The sequence below is a fragment of the Scleropages formosus genome, chromosome 1, assembly GCF_900964775.1.
Source record: "Scleropages formosus chromosome 1, fSclFor1.1, whole genome shotgun sequence".
NCBI classification, from domain to species: Eukaryota; Metazoa; Chordata; class Actinopteri; order Osteoglossiformes; family Osteoglossidae; genus Scleropages; species Scleropages formosus.
The window spans coordinates 16,434,648-16,455,568 of record NC_041806.1 but is presented as its reverse complement, the minus strand read 5'-3'; the positions used below and the strand labels follow the sequence as shown (position 1 = coordinate 16,455,568).

At 49.6% G+C, this 20,921-nt stretch overlaps 1 protein-coding gene across 1 annotated transcript; it reads left to right on the top strand.

The window, feature by feature from the left end:
* The first annotated feature begins 890 nt into the window (after positions 1 to 890).
* nfatc4 (nuclear factor of activated T cells 4) lies at positions 891 to 14,983 on the top strand. Its single transcript, XM_018758048.2, has 13 exons — positions 891 to 1,605; positions 2,989 to 3,149; positions 5,797 to 6,297; positions 7,838 to 8,013; positions 8,728 to 8,890; positions 9,124 to 9,224; positions 9,635 to 9,736; positions 10,026 to 10,213; positions 10,309 to 10,449; positions 11,928 to 11,983; positions 12,544 to 12,670; positions 13,797 to 14,522; positions 14,625 to 14,983. Exons 1-13 carry the CDS (start codon positions 1,482 to 1,484, stop codon positions 14,690 to 14,692), a joined length of 2,634 nt encoding a protein of 877 aa, XP_018613564.1. The 5' UTR covers positions 891 to 1,481; the 3' UTR covers positions 14,693 to 14,983.
* Positions 14,984 to 20,921: the final 5,938 nt, after the last annotated feature.

The following is a 20,921-nucleotide window of genomic DNA, read 5'->3' as shown; positions in this document are numbered from 1 at the left end:
CTCTATATCTCACCCCAAACTCCTGGACAAAGATGGTAGCAGTAAGGAAAAGTACAGCACGAGAGCGACAGTAACGATGTGTAAGACAGAGTGTGTTGGGTTCAGAAAGAGCGTGCGTAGATGAATGAGAACCGCTCTGCAGGAACCGCTGAGGGTGTTAGTGTGGCACCAGCAAGGGGACACACTGGTGAGAGAGTGGGCAGAAAGTGAGTGAGAGACGGAGGAGGAGGAGATGGGCCAGGGGGTGGGAGTGTGTTTATCCACATTTTTGTCTACCGTCTCAGGCACAGTGTAGACTATAGGAGATAATAAGAACCAGATATTTTCAGGAGCAATGATGGAGGGCAGGGAACCACAGGGGGAGGGACAGGGGAGGGGGATCCAACAGGGAGGGGTTTAAGCAAAAGAGCAGCGCAGTAAGATTACCAGCGTCCACAGGAAGCTGAAAGGCTTTTTTTTTGGGTGGGGGGGTGCAGCTTGTTAACTTCTGAAGACACGATAACTTGAAGGAAAAGTATTAAGGAGGTAACGTTCTACCAGTGTTAGTCCATGAGACTGATGTTGGACAGGACCTGGAGAAAGGGCCTAAAGGCTGCTCTCCAGAGGCCCTGTGGGAGGGGCCACCTTCCTGAAGGAGATAATAAGCAGTGGCAATCACTGGGATCCAGTTTTCAAATAAAGGCCACCAATGTTTGGTGGTGATTTCTAATTATCATGTGTAGCCTAAATTGTTGTCGACTGGAAAAGCGAGCAGTCATAATTACTGTAAGTGAAATCAGATAAAACTGAGGGACTGAGCCTTTCTCGAAGACCAATCAGGAGTAGGGCAGCGCACACGGCTCGTGGGAAGGGGGCGGGGAGGAACGTCCGCGGAGAGATTGACACCGACGGCGGCCAATTAGGGTGGAGTAACGGTCGTGGAAAACCCGCCCAAAGGCAATTAAGGGCAAAAGACGAAACAAATTTGGGAAAAACTTTTTCTTTTTTTTTTTGTGAAGCAAAAAAGGAGGCAGAAGAGAGGCGGGGGGTAGAGGAGGTTAAGAAATGATAGAAAGCTCGACAGTGAAGGACAAGAACGTATCGGTACGCTTTGAAATCGCGGACCAACTTGAACTTGATGGACCTTCATCCCAGAAGATACTTGCGAACTTTTTTTGCATGTGCGGTCGAATTCACTGGTGGCGCTTGAAGTGACGGCGGCGGCAGCGGCGGAGCTGCAGCACGTCGCAATTATTTTACAAAAAGTTTTCTAAAACATTGAGGGGAAAGACGATTGGCGGGCGCGTTCGCCGTCGCGTCTTGGAGGAAGAAAAGCGAAGAAAAAAACAAAAGGAGTAAAGTAGCAAACATGATGAGCGCGCCCTTGTGAGAGATGCGCTGAGGACGGTCCCTGGTTTGCGGCTGCTGCGTTTTCATTGTTTGACGTCCGAACGGAACGGGATTCGATCCGATCCGGTCTGTCCAGAGCCGCCCGCTCGGGGATGGGGGCCGCGCCGGGCTGGGAGGAGGGCGAGTTCGAGTTCCAGCTGGTGTTCGAGGAGGAGCCGTGTGCGCGGCGCCCGGCTGACGGGGACAGAGCCGAGTTGGAACCGGGCGGCAGCGCCGGTCAGTGGCTCCGGAGGAGGACATGTCTACTGTGTCCTGTCCCACCGCCTCGTGCCCTGTCCCATCATTATCTCTGCTATCCCTTACTGTCTTGCCCCGTCCCCGTTGTCTGCTGTCCCCTCCTGTCCTCTTCTGTCCCCGCATTCTGTCTGCCTGTGCTTCCTGTGCCTCTGGCGGATGTTGTGTCCCTTGTGTCCCTGCTTGTGACGCCGATGCGTGGGGTGTCTCCGCGTCCCGTGTTCCTGCAGTGTGCGTCGGGGCCGCGCCTGCTTTGCGTGTTCGCGCACCCTGGACCTCAATGTGTTTCTAATCAGCCGTGCGTGTGAGCCCAGTTAACAGCTGCCATCTGGAGCCAACTTCCAGCTCTGTGTTTACTGAACACACACATACACACCTACCCCCCGTGCCCCCCTCCCCTGCTCCCCCTCGTTTATGGCCCACTTTTAATTTCAGTCACCTTTTGAAATCACACTTCTTCTATTGGCTCTTTCTTGCCTTTAAACCCCTCCCTTGTCTCACCCGACATGCCTTTAACCGCTTTTAACACACTCTCGAGATAAGTGCTGACATTTTCCCCAAGAAAGATAACTTCTGCACTGAGTTCTCATTTTAAATCACATCTACAAGTCACATACGGTCCAGGTAAGGTCATGGAGATGCGCCCCGTCGCCGCGGTGATGAGACTAGTGTCTTCTCCCTCCTGAAAGTCAGCTTTACACTTGTACGGCGTAGTCGCCCTGAGCACTGCGACCTGCTGCCCCTCCGCAGCCCGGCTCTTGATGGCCCCAGTGCGAGCTGGACGGCTGGACGGCCGTAGAGCCCCGCAGCTGCGCTCCCTGACACGTCTCATTAATAAGAGCTTGTGTGCCTCGGGCTGCTGTTTATCACGGAATTTGTGTATGCATTCTTCCTCACCAGGCCCACCCTTCACCCGTAGCTTACAGCGTGTTTCCGACAGAAAGCTGGGGGTGGAAGTCCTTTTATGGGTCTTTTGCTGTACTCCCTGCGGCCCCGGGGAGCGAAAGATCTGGATGTGTGCCTCAGGAGTCAGGCCTGGGGCCCACGAATATTGTGCTCTGCCAGCCGAAGCTCTTCGGTACCGCTTCTCTGCGGTAACGCATTCATCACCGTGTTTTGGGCCAGCAGGTGACGTAGTGGTTAGAGCTGCTAGGTCGCAGATTTGAATGCCACCTCCTGCTCTAGTACCCCTGCACAAGGCACTAACCCCAAAAGACTGCTGTGAGGCTCCAGGCTGTGTAAATGGGTGAATCACTGTAAGGGAAGTTATGCAAAAATGCAGCAGCTGAGTGAATGAACGTGAATGTCGGTCGAACTGTCAAAACACTCTGCCTGTCTTTCCTCCCTACCTGTATTCTGTCGAAGACACCAACCTGGCTGCCTCCAACATCGGCCAGCCAATCAGCATCCCCGCTGTCCAGCTACCATCCAATCAGAGAGCAGGGATGAACTCCCCGCCCCCCAGAAGAACACTCATGAGGGAGTATAGTGGCACGTATGAGAGCCTCCCAGCTCGCTCAGTACAGGTACGTGTCCAGCAGGAGGCAGCGCGCAAGCCAGTCTCTCTCACTCGGGCCTAGCCATTTACTGGTGCAGTGAAAAAAATAACAACACAACAGTGCATTGTGTTGGACACACTCACACTCTAAAGCGGAAAGGCTAATTTTGCTGTATGAATGCTTTTCATTTGTAGCGCTCCAAGGTCACACTTATTTATTATGGTGTTTTATGACCAACAAACTTTTTTTTTTTTTTTTTTTTCCCCCCCCCAGATGAAAATTGCTTGTGCTTCACTTGCAATGCCTGAAATAGTAAATTTTCCAGTAAAAAAAGCCAACTTTTGAAATGTGGTAAAGCAGTGAAATTAGTGCTTGAAACACACTGCCTGTTGTCTTCTTGAAGACTCTTGCTGAGGATGCAGCATCTAGAAGTGTTGGGTGTACTGTTTCTGTATGTCCGGGACTGTTACCTCTGGCTGCCATGTTGAACACCAGAGCAAGCTAAGGGAGGACCTCACGTTGGCCCTTTTGTCCTCTCCGGCTCCTCCTTGTCCTGAGCTGAAGAGACACACTGGTTCTTATCTCCTTTGCTGCGTCTCTTTACTTCGTTTGTGTCCACACGCCTGATGAGTGATAGTCCCTGGCTGCTGCGGGCTGTCTTCCTCTGGCTTGGCGACAGTGTAAACAGAAAGCCTCTCGGGCCGCTGCAGTCGTAAGGTAGCCATGGGAATTTGGCAGCCCCTTCCCTGGGGAGCAGCAGGTCCCCCGGCACCGGTTTACCACGCTGTGGCTGTAAGGGGCTCTAGTGAGCGCCATGGTTCTGGCAGCAGGTGCTGCTGGGATCTTCACTGTGGCTCATGGCCACATCACTTCACTGTGTTTTGTTCCTGACCTGTTCTGGATTTGAGAACACGGTAAAGGTTTTTTACTCTTATTTTCAGTGAGGTGCTGTCTTACCTCGGAGGTGCGGTGGGTTGGTCCGGGTCCTGCTCTTCGGTGGGTCTGGGGTTCAAGTCCCGCTTGGGGTGCCTTGCGACGATCTGGTGTCCCGTCCTGGGTGTGTCCCCTCCCCCTCCACCCTTATACCCTGTGTGCCGGGTTAGGCTCCGGTTCCCCGTGCCCTGCGTGGGGCAAGTGGTTCGGACGGACTGTCTTGCCTCATTTGTCGTTACTTGTGACTAGAAGTACACAGAGCTGGCGCTCCACTTGGGAACAAAGCGCTCTACTGCAGGGATGTGGTTGTGACGCTGCTGAAAGACAGGTGTGGTTTTTAATTAATCTACCAAGATTAGAAACATGGAAAGGTTTGCATGCATTTCAGTCATTTAATTGTGGTTTTCAGTCAGTAACGATATTATTTCTTACGGGAAAACAGTCCCCCTATATGTTGTTTTGCTGTAAGATGCATGTCTTCAGTCCATATGAACATCATAGAGCAGCAGCACTAGGGCCACAAGCAGGACCATGTGTGGGTTTTTACAGTCTCTGTCCACTAAGTGTCACTGTCCTCCTTTGAATATACACACACACACGCGCGCGCGCGCACACACACACACACACACACATTTTCAGAACCGCTTGTCCCAGATGGGGTTGCAGGGAACCGGAGCCTACCCGGCAACACAGGGCGTGAGGGGGAGGGGACACACCCAGGACGGGATGCCAGTCCGCTGCAAGGCACCCCAAGTCGGACTTGAACCCCAGACCCACTGGAGAGCAGGACCCGGTCCAACCCACCGCACCCCCCCTTTGAATACAGTTATGCAGAAATGTATTAAATATGCAGGTGGACCAATTTATTTGAAACAAAAGATGAACTTAGTTCTATGCAGCAGTAAAGATCTGAGTGAGTTTCCTGGACAGATTTTATCAGTAGTGATTACAACTAACAACCTTCACAGTAAAAATTAATAGTCCAGGTTCTCAACTGCTAAATTCGTCTTCATATCACCTTAGACTTCATTCATAATAAGTTTTGGTACTCAGGAAAAAGGTCTGTCTGTCTTAAACTTTACGTTCCTGATTCAGGAACACCTAAGAAAACGAATGGGTTCAGTTCAACATGTTACACTTAGAAAAATAAATATACCTGAGAGTAACCTTATGCTAGGAGGGTGTGGTGGCACAGCGGGCTTGGCCTGTGCCTGCTCTCCGGTGGGTCTGGCGTTCGATTCCTGCTTGGGGTGCTCTCTGATGGACTGGCATCCCGTCCTGGGTGTGTCTCCTCCTCCTCCTCCTCCAGCCTTGCACATTGTGTTGCTGGATTAGGCTCCGGTTTGCCGCCACCCCACTTGAGACAAGCGGTTTCAGACTGTGTGTGTGTGTGTGTGTGTGTGTGTGTGTGTGTGTGTGTGTGTGTGTGTGTGTGTGTGTGTGTGTGTGTGTGTGTGAGAGAGTAACCTTATGTCATGTAGGTAATTATGTATTCATTTACATGTGACTTTGAGTATTTATTTGGGGTGATACTCTAGTAGAGTAACTCACCTGAATGCACTTCTCCTGACCCGTTAAGGTGAGCAAAATTTAAATTCCCTGCTGTTTACTGTCGGTCCCAGGACTTGTGTTGTGGAGAGTAAATTCTTAAATGATGGCATTATCTTCCCTTTCTGAGCACACTGCTTGTGACATGTCCTGACAAGCTGTCTCTGTCTTCCTTTGTTTCCTTATTTCCAAGGTATCAGGCTCCAGGGTCCTGGAATGCCCCAGTATTCAGATCACTACTATCTCCCCAGAAGAGGATTCTACTCCAGCTGAGGGTGCTTACTGGGACAGCGGGGGTGGCTGGGATCGTGAACGTCTCTACCTGCCGCTGCTGGACCCCTTTTCTTACCGAGAAGGGGCAGGATCTCTGAGTCCCAGTCCTGCATCCAGCCCATCATCCCGCGGCTGGCTCAGTCCTGCCTCTAGCTGTGACTCCCTCTTGGTGGAGGAGGATGAGTTGGCTGAGGCCACCACTCACTTTTGCCTGACCCCTACATCCCGTCCGACCTCCCCTGGGGGCAAGAGGCGTAGGAATTCCCCTCTGCCTTCACCCAGCACCTCACGTAGGGGTAGTTACTCAGAGGAATACCCGAGCCCTCTGGACAGTGTGGACCCCGCCCCTCAAAGCCAAGCACTGCCTGGCAGCCTGGAGCTCAGTATTCCACAGAAGACCAGGAAGACATCCCTGGAACAGGCGAGTGGCCTTTTTCTGCTGCTGTTGATGTTGCAAAAAGTTTTACAGCCTCAAGTCACACAGAGGGGGCTTAATATTAAGGGTTCGGAGACATATTCAGTCTTCAATAAAGCATAACTGTGATGGGGTATGTTATGTCATCCTGACACTGATACTGTGCTTAATCCAGTTAAAATGGGGTAAAGACAAAATAATACTTAAAAAAAAAAAAAAAAAATCAAAATATAAACTACAAACAGGCACTTAAAAGGAGTGAAACATAATAGTGTAGTAGCATTAGATATAACTTCAAATGCAACGGTTCCATTTTTATTTGTACAAAAGTAGGTTAGCTCTGTTGATGAAGCATCCTGTTTGAATGTTGGCACTAGAGAAGTGCCAGAGGGGTGGGACCTGCAAACATTGGTCACAGCTGAAAAGTCTCCACCACCAAATATCAGTGATGGTACATTCCTGAAGCGACCCCATGCCGACACTACGCTAGCTTGCACCACGCCGTCACTGAACGGCTTTTGCTGGGAGCAGCTGCAGCAGAGGTGATCTTTTCCTCCACACCTGGTGAGGTAGTAAAGGTGTACACAGTCTTTGGCTTGGCAGGAGGCTGACTGTCAGTGATAGAACTGAATGTCTGTGTCCATGCTAAAATATGCAAGAGGTGGAAGAACATTATTAAAACCCAGTTCATCCCAGAGATCATGATGTTCTCCTAAAACATAACTGAAATCTCCCAGAAAAGGTCCCACAGCTGCTTCTCACATTAGAGTCAAAGATATGGACCCTGACAATCCTCCAGTCAGTCATCCACAGTGATTCTGCAGAGTAAGGATGCAGAATGGTGTGGCTGGTGCTCTCTCCGCACCTTTAGAGATTCCTCCAGTAGTCCCCCTTGTTCAGTAGCATGATGCTGAAGAATGATGTGGGTCCATTCTGCTGACTGAAGACTGCTTCCTCGATGATGAAGTTCTGGAGTCCTAAAAACCTCCCAAGCAAAAGGATCTTGATTGGGAAGGTTGCCATTGCCCTCCTGATTCCATAAGGCGTAGAATGTTCTTTATGGTGGTTTGCATCCTTATAGTCCCTATCCTTGCAAATTGTAGAAGCAATTTGTGTCCTCAAAGTCCCCAGGGATGTTGACAACTTAGGGAGGTCTAGGGTAATTAACAAAAAAAACTACAATTAAAATCTCTATCACCATGCAGGGACAGCAGTCAAACCCCTCAAAACCCTGCACCTTAGGCTGTACAGGCTTCCCAAAATAAAAGAAAATAACCTCAAAGGGGGCAGAGCTTCCCCTTGTGAAAGCAGCAGTCATGCTACCCACGGTTAAGTATTAGGTTCCATTGTGCCTCCAGCTAAAATTGCCACTGTCCAAGAAGCAGATGGTGTAACTGTGATTATTATTCATTTTTACTGTGATCCTGACTACAGTGATGGTTCAAAACTAGTTATGTGGTGCAACGTTGTTGCTTTTTCTTTGTCACACCAACACACTGAAAGTACTGTTCGCGTATGTGATGTTCAGTTATGATGATGGTTTCAGGTATCGCCTCGTGATGTGGATCCAGAGCAGGCCCAAATCACAACCTCACCATGCCCACATCCAGATGTACCTCAACCCAGGAGGGAGACTTCCACCCTGGCCATGGATTACCTGTCTGTTCCTTCTGCACTGGGCTGGGGAAGAAGCAGAGCCAGCGCACACAGCCCTTTGTTTCGGTAAATTTTGCATATCGAGGTGGAATAAAGCCATTTTGTGTGAAAAATGTAATGTATATACAGTATGGATGCTGGAGGGCTGACAAGGGATGATGGAACTAAAACCATCTTCTCACATAGGAACTGTTTATTTTAGGCAGTGGATATCGCATGGTTTGGGTGCTTTGAAACACCCTAAAATGCAGTCCACCCTCTCCACATTACATTTACAGATTTACATTTATTTATTTAGCTAATCCTCTTCTCCAAAGTGATTTACAATGTTAATCTATCTACAGTTATTTACCCATTTATACAGCTGGGTTTGACGGTGTGTGGAGGGTGCAAACATGCGGAGAAACATGCAAACTCCACACACTCACTGAGCAGCTCAGGAGCGATGAGGCACTGGCTTTACCCATAGTGCCATCATGTCTCTTTTTTTTTTTTTATGTTATATAGAACTGTAACTTAATTAACATGTTTCATGTCTTTATTAAAAGTTTTGTATGCATAAACCCCTTAAACTATTGGAATAAGGCAATTGTTTTTGTTTGTTTTAAACAGCATATGTTCCACTTTGCCGATTGTTGTCCCTGTCTCTGTAAAATCTGGGATTATATTAAAAATGATATTGGGAGGCTCTGGACTGTATGCTCATTCCAGCATTGAGCTAATGGGTGAGCTCGAGTCGAATGTCCCATGCGTTGCAGTGTTTTGGCCCATGTTTTGCAGGCCAAATGCTCTGCCGCCCCTTGATTGGCCGCTGCCGTCCCAGTTCGATCAGTACGAGCTGCGCATTGAGGTGCAGCCCCGCCCACATCACCGCGCGCATTACGAGACGGAAGGAAGCCGCGGGGCAGTGAAAGCCACGCCCACTGGGCACCCTGTCATAAAGGTAACACAAGTATCCTGAAATGGTGTGTGTCTTTGAGGGCGGGTTTCTTCTCGGACATAGAGGAGGGCCTTGATGTACAGAACAGTTCTAACATCTAACGTATTTCACTGCTTTTAATAAAGTATATTTTTAAGAAAGAATGTGACATGTCTGAATGACCAGTCATGAGGCTGAGCTGTACAGCGTGTTTACCACTGCAATGGGATGTTTTGCCCCCTGTTCTCCTGTCTCAGCTGCTGGGCTACACGGAGCGACAGCCCCTGACGCTGCAGGTGTTTGTGGGGACAGCAGATGATCGGTCTATCCGTCCACACCCTTTCTACCAGATACACAGGTACCATACTGTGGTACGCAGGTGACTATGTCCGGTGGGTTCTTAGACTGGAGTGTGACTGTGCTGAAGTACACACACACACACACAGACACACACACACACACACACCAAGAAAACTGTCAGCCTGAAAATGAAGTGCAGAAACGTGTGTGTGTGTGTGTGTGTGTGTGTGTGTGTGTGTATATATATATGTGTATGTATATATATATATGTATGTGTGTGTATGTATATATATATATATATATATGTATGTGTGTATGTATGTGTGTGTGTGTGTATGTGTGTATATATATATATATATATATATATGTGTGTGTGTGTGTGTGTGTGTGTATATATATATATATACACACACGTGTGTTTATGTACAGTACGTATGATATGTTTGATGACTGATGTGCTGTGCACAGGGTGACTGGGAAGATGGTGGGGACAGCAAGCCAGGAGAGCCTCCAGGCTGGTACCAAGCTCCTGGAAATCCCACTGAACCCCGAAACGGACATGACGGCCCTGTGAGAGAGGACGGAAGGGGGGGTTGGGGATGACAGCGCCCCACTACTCACATTGCTCTCATTTTCCAAAGCGTTGTCTTGCACTTTCCTCATAAGCTCTTGTTGTCTTCCACTACTCGAATACACACACGGAGAAGATGCAGAATTGAGGGTGTACTTTGTTGTCATTTCAGGGCTGATGAGCAAGGTCCCCCCCCCCCAGTGTCTTTGTTGGTTTCAGCTCCTCTATCTGGTCGTGTGTCCGGTCTGTAACCACAAGTGTGTTCACGACTTGCTCTGCATTTCTCAGCATCGACTGTGCGGGGATCCTGAAGCTGCGCAATTCTGACATTGAGCTGAGGAAAGGCGAGACGGACGTGGGGAGGAAGAACACACGAGTGCGCCTCGTGTTCCGAACACATGTTCCCCTGGCGCCCCCCCTGTCCACACCCAGCCGCATCCTGGCCTTGCAGGTGGCGTCGCTGCCCATCGAGTGCTGTGAGTGAGCGGCCCGTTGCAAGGCGAGAGTCCTGTTGGAGCACCCCTGTGTCTCTCACAAGGCACTGATGGACATATGCGCTCTCTCCTTTCAGCTCAACGGTCAGCTCAGGAGCTTCCGGTTGTTGAGTCGCTCAGCCTGTCCTCCTGCTCTGTGGAAGGGGGGGAGGAGCTTCTGCTAGGTGGGGCCAATTTCCTGCCAAGTTCCAGGGTACTGTTTATGGAGAGAGGGACAGGTAAAAAAGCAAGGATACAGTTCATCCACACGTGACTGGAGCTCGGGTGACCGGGCAGTCAATATAGGGAGTGGTTTCAGTGTTGAGGACTAATAAGGACCCGTAGGGGGTCAGAAAGTCAAAAGTGTCGGACTGGCGTTTGTCTCATCTCTTTAAAATTTCATTCGGTTGAAACTTTTTGTTCTTTTTCACCTGCTGTGCTTGCCAAACTGTAAAATTAGATTAATGGGAAAACCTGCCAATGTACCACACATAATGCGACGGTTTATGGTTGTAATAAAACAACTAGAGCACATCAAGTGAAGCTACAGGAATGTGGTGTGTGTGTGTGTGTGTGTGTGTGTGTGTGTGTGTGTGTGTGTGTGTGTGTGTGTGAGAGAGAGAGACTCATTGGTTCACAGTACACTTCTGTCTGCTGCTATGTGACTTTTCATAATAAAAAGACACGGGGCACAGCAAATAAGACTGCTGTTTCACAGTGCCTGAGTAGTATGAGAGAATGTGGGTTCGATCCCTGTTCAGTCTGTGTGGAGTTTGCATGTTTTCCCCGTGTCTGCGTGGGTTTCCTTGGGGTGCTCCGGTTTCCTCCCACAGTCCAAATACATGCTGTTCAGGTTCACCCCTGGTGTGTGAGTGACAGAGAGAGTGTGTTCCACTGATGTATGGATGAGTGACCCAGTGTAAGTAGTGTATCTAGCAGTGTAAGTCACCTTGGTGAATAAGGTGTGTGTGTGTGTGTGTGTGTGTGTGTGTGTGAGAGCTGATAACGCTACATAGTATCCATTGTAAGTCACTTTGGAGAAAAGTGTGTGCTAAGTGGGGGCACGGTGGCGCAGTGGGTTGGACCGGGTCCTGCTCTCCAGTGGGTCTGGGGTTCGAGTCCCGCTTGGGGTGCCTTGCGACGGATTGGCGGGTGTGTCCCTTCCCCCTCCGGCCTTATGCCCTGTGTTGCCGGGTAGGCTCCAGTTCTCCGCAACCCTGTATGGGACAAGCGGTTCAGAAAGTGTGTGTGTGTGTGTGTGTGTGTGTGTGTGTGTGTGTGTGTCTCTGCTAAGTGAATAAATGTGAATGTAAAATGGGGCTTGTATGGGTCAGTGAGTTGGCGAATGGCATCAGTGTAACAGTGAAGTTGCCTCTGCTTGTTTGTGTCCATCTTTTTGCGGCACTCAGTAAACACAGAGGAACACACATGCTCAGATCTCCCAAATGTTTTGTTCTGGAAGGGCTTATTGCGAGGTTCTCCTCAGTTTTCCTGTTATTTTCATGGTAAGGAACCATGGTATGAGCTGCGAGCTGTTACATTTCCACTCAAGTGCGTCAGAAAGTCACGTATATAATACACAGGAACGACAGTTGCACATCCCCCCGGTCTACACTTGTCCAGTCATGGGAGGATGAACGAGCATTTTTCTTTGAGTTCTTCTCAGAGCCGCATGCCGTCCTGGTTATGACCGTGACTTTATTTGTTCACTGGACAGATGGCAAGCTGCAGTGGGAAGAGGACGCTCAGGTTGACCGGGACAAAAGCAGTGAGGTAATGAGGACGAGTCTTCGATGCAACACAGACATCGCAGGGACAAGAGCATAGTGTTGCACCCTCACACAGTAAATGACACGACTCTCCTGTTACAGAATCATGTGTTTGTCCCACAGTACGGTTACTCCAACTTATCACATTTTCCTTGTTTGAAGAAATTTCACATTCTCTCGGCCTAATTTTGTTGTTCTCATGGCCTGTCATGACCTGGCTCTCAGTGGCCTCCTGCCATTTGTCCCCCCCCCCCCCCCCCCCCCCCCCCCCCCCCCCCAAAATGAGCAGGTTGGAATCATGTGTCCCTTGTCCTGTTCACCCCCTTTTTGCCATTCTGCTCATCGGTGATTGCAGTGTCGGATCAGTGTTTGTCCTCCTGCTGTCTGTGCGTATGTGTTATATTGCTCTGCTGTATAAATATGTGAATGACTGTCAGTATTTTACCGTAACACAGTAAGTGACCTTGCACAACAGCGTGTGGTCATTCTGTCAGTTGGGATAAGAGCATCGCTAAGTGAACAAATGTTAAAGTAGTATAAATGTGTGTGTTGTGTTCCTCTCAGTGCCTGCTGTGTGTGACAGTGCCACCCTACAGTGACTTGTGTGTGAGTCAGCCTGTGTCGGTGTGTCTCTACGTTTCAAATGGAAAGAGGAAGAGGAGCAGCACGCAGTGCTTCAAGTACTTGCCAGGTAGTCACATCTCAGCAGCTCACCACACACTCCGTTCCTCTGTCCTGCTCACCAGGTGACTCTTGACCCCACTTTGTTTCCCCTCTGTCCACCTTGCTAGGAGACCACCCTCACTTTGCCCCTTCGTCCTTGGCACTGGTCTCGTTGTTGCCCTGCTGCCGTGTCTGTACACTCTGCACACTGTACTTTGTGCACCCTATACGCACTGTAGACTCTGTGCTCCGGTCATCCTGCTTCCTCTGGTGCCCACATGTGCTGGAGTGTGCATCTGAAAAACCTGCGTACTTTTCCAGTCCAGCTGATTGTAGTGTTGTTTTTTAATAAATTTTTTTGTGTTTGTCGAACCCAAGTGCAGTAGAGGCCTGAGGTAAAGCCAAGAAGCAACTTTCCGTTAAGTGTAAATTGTGTTATTGTGCCATCTCCTGTGTACTTGTAGAGTGCTACTTGCTATGGCAACTCTGTACACATGATGCCAACAGGCCCAACAAACAAATCAGAAAGGTTGTCTCGGTCCTGTGAGTTAGGCTGGACTTTCTGGAGGGTCTAGTACTGCGATTGACTCTAAAACTCCTCTCCAAACTCCTCTGGCTGTAGGTTTGAACCCTGGTCAGGCTATATGGAGTTTGCATGTCCTGCCTGTGTTCTCAAGCCCAAGACATGCATGGAAGAGGGGGCTGGTAAACCAGTTCTGACCCCTCCCTTATCAAAGTCACAATGACTTCAGTTGAACTCCAGGTCACTTATTTCACCTTACCTTACTTTGGTCTTGCAGTGTATTTTCCGTTAGTAAGTGGACTTGGACAAGGGTGTCAGCTGAGTACAAGTTAATAAGCCTGGGATGTAGAAGGAAAATGTGTGCTAAATGAGTCCATGTGATTGATTTTTTTATTTATTACAGGCTCTTTACGGCTCCTTTAAGAGTATGAGTGTGTACTGCTGTGGCATCAAGGCGCTTCCTTCGAGATTAAGAAAGGTTTTAGGGTTAGAACTCTGCACTTGTTTCGGTGTAGGAATTGTTCAGTGCGTGTGTGTGTGTGTGTGTGTGTGTGTGTTCTTCCTACAAATGTTCATTGACTGACTCTCCTCACCCCTCCTTCACCTTTTCTCTCTCCAATTCTCTTTCTAGTGATGTTTAAAGAAGAGGACCCCCTGTTGCCCCAGACATGCCCCACGGCTTTGCCCCCCGTGGGAGCGAGCAGAGACTCTGGGGCTGCAGTGCCACTAAGGGGCAATTCCTCTGAGGAGAGGGTGCTTGCAACAGGGCAACAAGCATTCCGCCTCCCTGCTTACCCCACTGATCATCCCCCAGTGTACCACCACCAGGGGTATCACGAAGAGTACTGCCCTAAGACAGAGGCAGTGGAGGAGGGCACTAGTGGCAGAAGTGGGCTGTCTGAAAGGCACTCCAGTTTCGAAAGCTTGGAGCTGGGCTTCACAGAGCTGCTGCCCCCACTGTACCCCAGGAATCCACACCCGTCATCTCCCTCACCATCCCCCTGGCTGGATTCTCCGTACCTTTCTTCATCCCCCTCCCCATCACACTCTTCCTCGCTCAGCCCCTTCCCAGCCAGCAGCCCCCTCTCCACTTCCCCGCTTCCTCCTCTGCCACATTCTCCTTACCCTAATTGCTCCTACCCCCAGGAGATTTGCCCTTCCCCACCCCCCAATCCTGCTGCCTATCAGGACATTTACCCCCCGTCCTACACCCAGTTTGAAAGTTGGGGACCCCAGTGCCGAGGGCTCCAAGAGAGGCTCACCCCTCCATCAGGGACTCAAGCTGGGATGAAAATGCAGGAAAATTCTGTGGATTTTGCAGGCCCATCACCCATCCACAACATTACCTTGGAAGAAGGTTAGGCGTTTGTGTGTTCTCTGCAGCGTGTGCGTTCTTGCGTGTCCGTGCTGACATTTTGGTCGATGGAGTCATTAACGCGACTAATTTCTGTCTCCCCAGTGAACGAATTCATCGGAGAAGACATCAGTTCGTTCTCTTCTGCTCACATGGAGAGCAGACCAGAATAAAGACAGTTTGTTATTGTTGCTGTGCTGAATACATAATTGTTACTTTCATTACACATTTCCATATCATAGACCTATACATATTGCGCATATATGGAAATATGGTAAGAAAAGATCAGTAAACAAGACAAAATTGGAAGAACTGTGTTCCTGTTTTTAAAAAGACTTCTATAACATGGAACTACTTTATCTCAGAGAGCGCAGTTGTAATTATATGTATAGATACCTGTTGTATTACGCTGTGTATGAGACGTAAGAAGGATCTGTTTTTAAATAAATGAAAACAAGGATTCATCCTTCTGCGTTGTTGTTGTTGTTGTTGTTGTTGTTGTTGTTGTTGTTGTTCATGTCATGCTTCCATTTTCAGAATGTCCAGAGCAGCTGTGTCCAGCGCTTATTCCCAGGACTTGTGTGGTCTGCTACTTCCCTTCCTCCTATTTCCATCATTGCCTCATAGAAGCAGTTCTCAACTGGACTAGTCATGACTAGCAGTCCCTTGTTGAATGCAGGGCTTCCACCCCCTTGTCCTAGAGTGGGATGCAGTGATTTAGTAAAATGTCTTCTCAAATTTACTCTGTTGGCCCCCCTTTAGTGTCATGTTGCCAAAGGAATAGAGCTACGGACTCGAGCGGGGCATGAAACGTGTTTAATGGTCCATAGGGTCAGGCAAAAGAGTAGTCAAAAATACAGGCAATGGTCAAGCCATCAGCAAATGTTGTCCGAAAGATGTTACAAGAATCGTGGCAAGTATAGATAGGCAAAGGATCAGGAAACCAGAGAGGCAAGCACTAAGGGAATTGCAAAACAGGAACAGAGTGTTGTGGTTGCTCTAGGAAGAGGTTCCGCATGGAAGGTCTTCCAGGACGCCCTTTTATTCTGTGTTCCCTCAATGAGCTACAGGTGTCACTAATGGGCACGCAGACAAAGGCGTGACAGTACCCCGCCCTATGCCAAGAAGGAGGGCACCCCCTGGGCCGAGGTGCTGTCCGTCCTGGATGGTCCCTGTGGAAAGCAGCTATTAGATTGGGGTCTAAAACATCATGCACGCTCATCTACAATCGTTCCTCCAGCCCGTATCCCTCCCAATTGACCAGGTACTGCAGCCCTCCTCTGCAACACTGGGAGTCCAGCAAGGCCCGCACGATGTACACCGGTTCCCTGTCAACCTGCACCGGAGGAGGAGCGCGTGCAGCAGCCAGCTGGAGGAGAGAGGTCCCACAAGGCTTAAGGAGGGACACGTGGAACGCGGGGTGCACCCGCACAGCTGGGGGCAGTAGCAGTTTTTAAGTGACTGGAGTGACCCAGCGCAGGACTGCATATGGGCCTATATACCATGGGCTCAGTTTCCATGAGGGTAGACACAACTTGAGGTCCCAAGCAGAGAACCAATCTCATTGACCTGGCACAAAAGACAGGGTCTGTCGATGTCGATCAGCCTGAGGTTGTACGGCTCCGCGCTCGCCCTGAGGTGGTCTTGCACGGACCACCACGTGTCTCTGCTTTCTCTGTACCAGTCGTCCACCACTACCTGGCTAGGAGGGATCTGCCATAGGAACACCATGAGCTGATACCCCAACACATACTGAATGGGGGACAGCCTAGTGGCAGTGTGGGACAACACATTGTGTGTGTATTCTGTCCAGGACAGGCACCAGGCCCAGTGATGTTGCCTCTGGGCTCAATAGGAGTGTAGGTTTCAGGAAATGTCCTGTTGAAGGTGTTCGGCTTGGCTATTGGCCTGTGGGTGGTAGCCTGAGGTGAGGTTTACCTTGACACCCACTTGTCCCAGAAGGCCCTCCACAGCCTTGACGTGAACTGAGGCCCTCGCTCCAAGCCCATGTCCTCTGGTAAGTCGAACAACTGGAACAGCTGGTGGAATAGGACCTTAGCCATATCCAAGGTGGTCAGCAACTTGGGGAGCGGGATGAAGTGGCAAGCCTGTGAGAACTGGTCGACCAGGGTAGGGATCACAATCTTACCGTCTGAGGGCAGGAGGTCCACCAGGAAGTTGATTGCCACATGGGACCAAGGACGGGAGGACATAGGCAGCAGTTCCAGGAGTCCTGTGGGCTTCAGAGTCAGGGTCCCGGCATGGGAACAGGTGGCACAGGCCTCCACGTAGTCCCTGATGTTGTCCGCCAGGGAGGGCCACCAGAAACGTGCGAGCAAAAGAGAGAGAGTCCGCCGGATGCCTGGATGGCCTGAGAACATAGTTAATGAAAGCCTGGAAGACTGAGGGAGCATTAGAGAGACCAAATTGCATTACCCAATATTCATAATAACCTAGGGAGGTGCTAAACACTGTCTTCCACTCGTCCCCCTGGTGGATACAGATGAGATAAGCACCAGAGAGGTTTAACTCGTTTACATTTATTCATATAGCAGACGCTTTTCTCCAAAGCAATGTACATCTCAGAAAAAATACAATTTGTGCATTACATTAGGAGAAAGCGAGACATAGTTGCAGACATATGATTCTTAAGTAAACTTGGTTTGTTTCCACTTTATGCAGCGAAGTTTATCACACGAGTAGGTGCATAAAACTCAGAATAGACTAATCCTCATCACCTGATTCAATTTCATGAATACTGTCGCCCTATGGATCCTCTCTAAAGCCACGATGATCAGGGGCAACGGGTGTGGATACCTGACAGTGAGGGCATTCAACCCCCGAATGTCGAGGCAGGGGCACAGACCCCCCCCTCTATTTTACCAATGAAAAAACCCGGTGGAGGCTGGCGAAGTAGAGGGCCTGATGATGTACTCCTCCATCGCTTTCTGTTCTGGAAGGGACAAGGGGTACACGTGGGCCCTTGGGGGTGTGGTCCATTGCAAGAGGTCAATCGCACAGTCCCAAGGCCTATGGGCCTAGAAAGTAGCTCGGCTCCCCTGACCTTGCTGAAGTCCTCTCAGAGGTCTTCATGCTCTCGTGGAACCTCCACCGGGGGAGGCCTGCCACCCCTTCTACCAATGTGGCACAACAGTGCACCTGTAAACAGGACTACGAGTATCTTTCTCCCTGACACCAGTTACCCCTTACTCCCCAGGAACACTAAGTCAAGCCGAACCAACGAGGGGAAACCTAGAATAACAGGGGTGTCCGGGACCCCTATCAGAAAAAAACACCAGGTCCTCATGGTGGCAGGTCCCAATCATAACACGGAGGGTTTGTGTGCAGGTATCCACCACCTCAGAACTCAAGGGCTGGCCATCCAGTGTGCTGACCCTTAACGTAAAGCCACAATCCTGGCCCGGGATATTGTTCGCTTGGGTAAACTCTACATCCATGAACCAGCCAGCCACTCCCAGGACTACCAATGCACGGGTATACAGATGCTTCCACTCCAACATTATGTGTATGAGGATCGTGAGTCACCCTGACCGGCCCCAGGGACTCACCTGTGATCCCTGGTGGGTTCCTTGTGGGGGCTGCACCTGCTATGCAAAGCGGAAGTGGGCCGGGGCTCCGCAGTAGAGACACAGGCAGTCCTGGAGTCAACACCGTCTCTCTTTGGGGTCCAGCCATCCCTGCTGAATCGGCTCTGGCTCCATTCCAGAGGCAAGGTCTGGAGCAGCTGTCCAATCACCTTGAGGTACAATCTCAAGCAAGATTGTTTACCGCTACAGCCGTCTCCACAAAGCGGTCAGATGTCTACTCCTCCCCTCTATGTGCCAGTTCGTTCTAGAGCTTGGGCTGGAGACCGTTCTGGAAGCAGGCCAGGAGGGAGGCAGTATTCCATCCACTCTGTTTGGCCAGCGTCTGGAATTCCAAGGCATACTCAGCCACGCTCCGACTGCCCTGTTGGATGCAGAGGAAGCGGTTGCTGGCAGTGCGTGTTGAAAGCGGATGACGGAATACCCCTTCAAACTTCTTCCAGAACTTAGCGTAGGTGGTTTTTGTGCGAGTGCCCCACCTAGCCGTTGCCTAGCATCATTCCGGGCTGATCTGTAGCTCCACCAGGTAAGCAGTCATGGCGTGCTCTGTCTGGTACATGAGTGGGGAGCAGGAGAACACCAGCTCACATTGCATCAGGAAGCCTTGGCAATGATCTGGTGATGCGTTATACCTTTCCGGAGTGGCGATGTGGGTGTTAGGTAATGGAGCGCTCGGAGGTGCTGAAGTAGCGCCCTATTCCGGTGGAGTCTCCTCAGACTCCTCCACCTGCTGCAGGAGTCCACTGGCCTGGAGTGTGGAAATCAGACCATTGAGTGTCCCTTCAATCTGTTTTAGGGACTGGTCGTCAGCTCCAAGAAGAGCGTCTTGCGCAGCCATGGCATTGTGCAGCTAGCCGAGCTCCACTGAGTTTGTGGGAGAGGCGGAACCGTCCGTCATGTCGCAGGAAGGAATAGAGTGATGGACTCGAGCAGGGCTTGAAATCTGTTTAATGGTCTGTGGGGTCAAGCAAAAGAGTAGTCCAAAATACAGGCAATGGTCAAGCAGTCAGCAAACATCATCCAAATGATGTGACAAGAATCATGGTTAAGTATAGACAGGCAAAGGATCAGGAAACCAGAGAAGCCCACACTAAGGGCATCACAGAGCATTGCAGTTGCTCTAGGAAGAGGTTCCCCATGGAAGGTCTTCCAGGGTGCCCTTTTATCCTGTGTTCCCTCGATGAGCCGCAGGTGTTGCTAATGGACAGGCAGATGAGGGTGTGACACTTACACTGGAACCACCAGGACAGTGACTGTGGTCTAGCACATATCTTAATTGTGTGGTTCTCAGAGTCTTCGCCTACCCTTAGAGCACAAGGAGGCCTGAACATGCACACACACTTTGGTGCTAGTTACCTTCATCACAGCTCTTCTACCACTTGTTTGCCTCTCTGCTCCAGACCACAGTATTCTGACAATTCTTAAAATATTGCACTTAGTCCTTTTTTTTTGAAAAAAAAAAATTTTATTTTCTGCAATGTAATGACCACAACTACCACAAAATGTTAAATGCCCTCCGAATGATGACAAAAACAGACACAGACATTGCAGAGCTTTTCCAGTCGCACATACAGCATTTTGATCGTAACACCCGGAAAGTTCCCAATACTTTGCAGAAACTTGAGCTTGTAGGATTTGTTTGGACACAGAGTATTTGTGTCCTCGTTGGTCCTGGTCTGATGTCTGCTCTTGAAAAAGTGGAGGAAAGCAGTAGGGCACAAGGAAGAGTCGGGGACTGAAAACAACGAAAGCCATGTGAAGAGGGACTGTATGCTCAATGGCCATCAGCAGTGCAGCCCAACTGATACCAGTGTAACCATTTCCCTTTCCTCTTCATCTTCCCAGTAAATTAAAGCACTGCAAGATGAACCTTTGGTCATCATGTGATCACTGGGGTCATAGCCGAGCCCTTAAGACACCTCTGCACCATGAAGTCACATGAGGACACTTTGTCTGTTTGCCCATTATCTCTTTTGATCCAGAACAAGTAACTTTGGTTCACAAGGATGACAAGTACTAAAGGGACTCACAGCAGACGAGAATCAAGCCTCTGCAACTGATGTGCGGCTTCCATTAACTAGACGTGGCCCGGTACAAGTAGACATAATTTCGGACTGCGTGTCAAGCGAGGAGGTTTGTTTCGTCAGTTGCTGATGCAGCGTTCGGTGCATCTCTTTGCTAGTTTATATCTGGAGCCACAAACATACACAGCAAGCTCCATTGGCTTTGTGCTCTTTACTGTTTTATCCAAATAATAATGTACTAACATTACAGACTAGTTCTATGCTTATGCACAGCAGCAGATTTGAAGGAGCTCTTCAGTTGTTTTTTCCCCAGATTCCCCCAGTCTCTTCTGTTTCTTCACATTCAAATTACAATGTATTAATCATTTTTATTAATGATACAGAGCAAATCATGTTCACTGGGATGTTTATTATGTTTCCACTCCCTTGAGGAGATGAGTCACACACTGCATGGAGCTCAGTTTCCAAGGAAACGGGGCCACACAGTTCAAGACTTGGGCTGGACCTCATCCCACAGATGTGAGGTGCCACACATCCAATGTACCAGAGACAACTGATCTGTTTGTAGTCCATTTCAGCAAGTAGGACTTTAAAAGTGCTTGGGGTCACACTTGTACCAGGTGTAAGGAGGTCAGGTTCTGGACCTGTCTGGATTTAGTATGTTCCTCTCTAACCCTTTACTTATAGGGTAGGAACAGGAAAATGTAGACTCTGCAGCTGGACATTAAATAATATCCTGCAGTTATTTGAGCCAGCGAGCACAGTATCACACC

Coding starts and splice junctions, on each gene's coding strand:
- nfatc4 (XM_018758048.2), top strand. CDS start 1,482: ATGGGGGCCGCGCCGGGCTGGGAGGAGGGCGAGTTCGAGTTCCAGCTG. Junction 10,214..10,308: donor GTCGCTGCCCATCGAGTGCT/GTGAGTGAGCGG, acceptor CTCTCCTTTCAG/CTCAACGGTCAGCTCAGGAG. Junction 10,450..11,927: donor GTTTATGGAGAGAGGGACAG/GTAAAAAAGCAA, acceptor TTCACTGGACAG/ATGGCAAGCTGCAGTGGGAA.